At 35.7% G+C, this 6,000-nt stretch overlaps 1 protein-coding gene across 2 annotated transcripts in view; it reads right to left on the bottom strand.

The window, feature by feature from the left end:
• Positions 1-569: 569 nt before the first annotated feature.
• The window catches only part of ARL15 (ADP ribosylation factor like GTPase 15), a 225,855-nt gene continuing 220,424 nt past the window's right edge, over positions 570-6,000 (bottom strand). For both annotated transcript variants that reach the window (XM_054289813.1, XM_054289806.1), the window contains one exon: positions 570-4,319. In XM_054289813.1, the coding sequence (XP_054145788.1) occupies positions 4,167-4,319 (153 nt within the window). In that variant the 3' untranslated portion in view covers positions 570-4,166. The remainder of the gene's footprint in view (positions 4,320-6,000) is intronic.

The following is a 6,000-nucleotide window of genomic DNA, read 5'->3' as shown; positions in this document are numbered from 1 at the left end:
GTTACAACTTCCATTGTGGGAGCACCTTCTACTCAAACAGCATTTGACAGGATAACATTGAGCCATTTTGGCAAGCTTCTATTTTTCCCAGAATATATTTCTTTACTCAGCTTCTGTAACTTGTGTTTTGTATATGTATTTTGCCATGTCATTTATTTAAAAAGAAATTTCTAGTCACATAAACAAGTCCCTCAGTTTAATATTATGGAGTAATTGTGTAAGGATTATTCCAATCCCTGTTTCACCAATAAACCTGCAATATCTTTCAGAATACTTCCAGAGTAAAAACATCTTGCTGTAGAAGATATCAGCTGATTTTGGAAGTTTCTATTTCATACATATGTATGTGAATTTGCAACTATGTATGATGTACCAGTAATTATACAGTAGTATTTGTTTTCACTTATGAGTAAATAATTTATCTTGAAGAATCCACATCAAGGCAATATGCCATGCTTCCAAACTGGCTACTTACTCAAGAAACAAAAACTTATCAAGTCAGTTCTACACAGTGTTTATTTTATTTTCTTTTTCTTTCTTTTTTTTTTTTTTTTTTCTGATAGTGGAAATCATGTATAAATCACAAACAGTACAAGTTCCCCATGTCAGCAGTTGACCACTTGATTGGGTCAACTTCTGTTGATACTGTATTTTTAGTATAAAGTCAAGATAATATGGCAGTTAACTAATACTTTCGACTACAGTAAAGATACAAACTTTTGTAATATAAATTAATTGCCATTACAAAAAGGCAACTGTATTAAGTAATACGGTACAAAAATCTGCAACTTCTATAAATATAATGAAATGCAAGAAGTTAAACGAAATAATACATCACAGATTTTTGTATAGCGCATTTGAATAGGCAAGCTAAGATACACATGGAGCATTATACAGCAAGAAAGAATATCAAAACCCACTAAGACTTAACTTTTAAGCCATACAAATGCCAAAAGTACAAGTACAGGACACAACATGAAGCAGTTAAAATTACCAGCTCAGAGTGGGCAGACAAAGAGCCTTAGTGATGAGTTGTAAAGCATTAGGCAGCAGACAGAAGGTTGTCAAAACCAGCTGTTGTTGGATACTGATTGATAATGTTTTCATTCTGACGGCTGAGACACCGCAGACAGCCACAGGTCTGAGAAGAAGCCCAGTGTGGGCACACACACACACACAAAGTAATTTAACAGATGGCTAAAGAACATTAAAGCACAATATATTTTTTTAAAAAGACAATGTTCACTCCTTAATGAACTTGCATGGAAAATAGAGCCTAGTGCCCAAGTTTATTCCACCTAAATGACAAACACATGTGGAAAGATTAAAACAAACAAACAAAAAACCAAAGCAGTTTAGATTGGTTATCTGAAAACTGTATGGTGCTTACATATTCTACCATAGCCAGAGCATTCAGCACTATAGACAAGGAAGTGTGACATGAGCTGCTATGAACATTGTTATCCCCTCATAAAAAGGTGAAGTTGTTTATAGACATTTAAAAGGTACACATCCATTAAGTCCATCTACAACACAAAACCACAGAAGTACTACATTCAAAGTAAAGTTAAGTGTTGGTCTTCGCCTTCAGCAGTTATGAGGTATTGTTTCAACCTGTGATGAGGAATGATCACTATATTAGTAAGAAAGAGCATACTCAAAATAATTCTGAAAATTAAAATCACTGCTTCTGTGCAGTTGATATTTGCCTAAAGAAAAAACACTGAAGTATCAAAAGGTCCTAGTCTAAATGGCCACTGGCATTCTCCAAAACCACATTATCAAGGACTTCTTGGGCATTTCCATGTAAGTTATGTAGCACCTTCAAACAGTGCATAGCTGGGAGATCATGACCAAAAGTTGGAGCCATTAAAGTTTTTGGACCAGACAAACTCACTGGTGGTAGAAATAAGTACAGTTTCAAGAATGCAATAGAGTTGGACTTCTTTTCATTTCCTGTACCTTTTGGTCCATAGCTAAACAAAAGCAGGGGAAAATAGTAAAAAAAAGTTATTTCACATCTTCTCACTAATGGCCAATGAAAAAGCAGTAAAAGCTTGGAATCCCTCAATTTGCCTCCCCAAACTGCCTGGAAATAATGCTCCTACTCCTCTTCCCTGCTTATTTTTCATTCTCCCTAAATAAAACAGAAATCTGGGGACCTTGTGGAAATCTGGGGACTCTGTAGCCTTTAAGCTCATGTCAGCAATTAGGGAGTTTGGAAACGTACATTAGATCCAGTTCCCCTTCAAATCCAGGGAAGGGAACCTCCTTAGCCCTCACAAGAGAAACTGATGGGCAGCTGGGTCCTGATTAAAGTGTGCAGAGAGAACTGAATCAAAGCAGGCCTCCTCTGTGCTTTAAAATGAACAATTCCAGTTCTTGGTTGTTTCCAACAGTATTAGCAGTGAGACAATTGACCTGACAGGAAAGAGAACACAAAACAAAGCAAGGACATGCCCTTCAGGCTTCCTGCCTATTCTATCTCAAAATTAAACAAGGAGTTTACCAGTTTTCCCAGCTTCTTTTTGATAATAGGAAGCAGTTACAACAGTGGGAGCAATGCAAGAAATTAATGGCGAATGAAAAGTAAACTAAAATACGTATGAGAAACATTTTGTTTAACAAAGAGCAAAATTACAATTAATAGAGAAATGGCTTTTATGAGCCTTCAAAAGCTGATGTTTACTATTTTCTTATCCCCAAATAAACTAGTAAGGAGCTACAATAAACTTCAAACAGAAGATAAATGCTCAGGGTGGAAAGAGATGTTGCTTAAAGCCCCAAAAACAAGGCATTGTGTGTTTCATGACAGAAGCAGAGCTGATGAGGAACTAATGACACCTCACTCGAGTTTGTGTTTGCAAACACTCATGCACAAGAGTACCTGAATGCACAAGGCACAGCATTCAAGGCGTGCACCAGTCCAGTGACTGATCTGCACAGACCCTGTTGTCACTGTCAACCAGTGGCCTGGCACGTTTCTTCAATGGACAAAATCAGTTTATGAGTTTTTTTAAAAATCAACACAAAGTAGCTGAAATACTGCAAATCTACAGTGGGGAAAACAAGGAAAGAGGAAAAGTGGACTGTGTTACGTGACCCAAATCAACTTCTAAATGTATTACAAATGTTGTTTCCAATGACTACTTTTTTGTCTTCTAAGTAACATGTAGCCCAGAGGAAGTTAGAAAGAACAAGATATAATCCCCTTGAAAAGAGAAGCTTCTGGTACAAACACTGGAAGACCCTTAATTACTGGATAGATGCCTTGGCAATGTTACAATAGCAGTAGTAGTCGACGAATGAGTGATAAAGGAAGTATTTAAAAATCACTTATACTTTTAACTAGCAATAAAGCCTCCACAGATGAACTAACCGATATTTGCTCTGCTTTTCTTATGGAAAACTACTTTCAATTAAAATTATTACTTTATTCAACTTCTGTATATTTCTAAAATCTTTCATATACTTCTAAAATCTTTTTACTTAGATCACCTGTTCATGTCAGCTGATTTCCCCAAATACTGTTATCTGTGCACATCTGTTTGTTAATTTATTTTTCAGCAAACTTCCAGCAAAATACCACACTGCCTCTGGCAGGGTTTTGCAGTGACTTTAGAAGACACTCAACTACCTTGGGAAGTCCACTACCTCAACTGTGTTTTCACCTAGTAAAACCTCAGGAATAACCTTTGCATTAACATGAAACTGCTTGTGTTTTAGGTATCCTATTAAGGTTCTCAGTGGCTGTGCTCTTCCATAATGTGAGGTCAATAAACAAGCTAAATTAGACTCATAAATTCTTTAGACATTACTTATTTTTAAAATTCAAGGTAACACATGGAATTCCTCCTTTATGGACTATGCTATTTTTGTGCGTGTAAATTTTTCTACCAAGGATGATCGTGGTGCAAGAAAGCAACATGCAGTGTGCAGAAATAGTGGTAAACAAAGAGGGACTTTCTACTTCAGTAGTGTAGACAACTTTACTGGAAATAGCTGTGTACCTGATTCACAGAACATTTATTTTAACCAAAGGACATTCTGCATTAACTCTGTATGAACAACATATCACAGCTCAGCCTTGATACTACGCTGCAATTAAGCTGTGACAGAGTGAGCAGGTACAGCAATGCGTGGGAACCTCTTCTTTCTCTTGGCTTTCACATTCTTGAAGGTTCGAAGTCTCTCTCTTCTAGCAAGTTTATTAGAAGGGAGAAGCTGTCTTTTACTGCCTCCATGTCATCCAAGGAGCAGGGTTTAAGAATCCAGCGCTTTCCACGTGCAAGTGGCTCAAGTTCAAAATATTTTTTTATCTATTAAGAAAAAAAAGAGAGATCAATGTATTATATTATGACAACTCTCTGTCTCACATCTAAAAAAACAAACCAATAAAAACATGTAAAAAATGTTTATCCTAATGGATATTCACTTTTTAGAATCTTACCCACAGCTGCTCTTATAATACAGGTTATATGACATGACCTGAAAGGGTTTTCTTTAGGGGTGCTTGGAAGCTACCATTCTACCCATACATTTAACAGCATGGGAGGTCTGAGGAAGAATTGTACTGACTTGATGCAAACAGCAAAGCACATGAAACGTGCTCAAAAACATATCCAAACCAGCAAAAGTAAGTAAGAGCCTGTGTTTGTATTTCAATGTTAAAAATGTATGTATCTTATTGGTAACACTTAAGATACATACTACTGTAACTTCACAAATTAAACATAAAAAATTTACAGATCCTAAACATTCCAGTCAAACATGAGCTATAGCACAGCATCTGTTTGTGACTAAGAAAATCCTATAAAAATTAAAATTCTTTCAAAATTACTTAGTTTTTTTAAAAATTAAACACAGAAGACTAACACACTAATGTTAGTAAGATAGTAGTAAGTATTATACATGAAACATGATGCAGTTTCTTGGAAACACCAATCATTACTGACATTGCAACCACTGTCAAGACACAAATACAGACCCAAAAAGACTGAGAAAGGAAAGATTTTTATTTGGTAGTATATTCCAATCACTTATCAAAATAGAAAGTACAATATCAAAAAGAAGTTTTTGATGTCTCTTAGAAGAAAACAGCAGCCTGCAGGTTATACTGGTCCACAGTTTCCTGTTTTCATTAAAATTTTAGTCTTTGAAGGTATGTGACCCAACAGTCTACTCTGCAATTTGACTCGTCCAATAGAATTTTAGTTTTTGCATCCAAAACTACATCCCTCAGTTCCTGCAACTGTCCATATATCAGCAGAAATATTTAGTCCTGACTTAGTTTGCCCATTTTTGTTCATTGTAATTATTGCAAAATACTCTTAATTTTAGCAGAGGCTGTGCTGTGAATATGCAGCACAATTACAGAAACAGTTACTCACAACATGGTAGGCAGTAGAGGCCCAAGACAGGCAACCGAAGCCACACTGTGTTAAGGCTCCATGTGCAGAAGGAATGAAAAGAGGAAAGAAACAAAAAAGGGCTTTCAAAGCCCTTTTGCAAAGATGTTGCAAACTGCAACATCTCTATGTAGCTCTTATAGTGTCTACTGATAAACAAGTTTTGTTTTCCTATTAATGAATTCTAATAGAAAAAAACAAGTTGAGTTGTATCAACTCACATAATTCAAAATACAATCATGATCAGGCAGGCTTTCTTATGTTTTAGAACGGAATTTCAACCAGAATGTTTAGTAACAAATATTAGGGGAAAAAATGGTGGTTTTGAGATGAGAATTTCTGCTAACCCAGAAACAACACTGTGAAAAATTTTAAATCTATTTTCATTGAAGTAGAATTGTATCAATAACATTTGAAAATGAAGCGTGGTACTTGACATTCACTTCCCCTCAAACAAATTTAGAAAACATGCAAGTTGAAATAAACGGGGCTCCAACAAACCAGTATCTTTATAGCAACATACCAACTTTTTAGCATTGCTATCTCAGTGCCACACCAGTATCTCACATGCTAGTAAAATTTTATGTCTTTA

The sequence above is a fragment of the Melozone crissalis genome, unplaced genomic scaffold (assembly GCF_028551555.1).
Source record: "Melozone crissalis strain CALT ecotype California unplaced genomic scaffold, PUWL_Pcris_2 ptg000005l_1, whole genome shotgun sequence".
NCBI classification, from domain to species: domain Eukaryota; kingdom Metazoa; phylum Chordata; class Aves; order Passeriformes; family Passerellidae; genus Melozone; species Melozone crissalis.
Note: the sequence above shows the minus strand (reverse complement) of the source record. Positions and strands in the feature narration are given on the sequence as shown.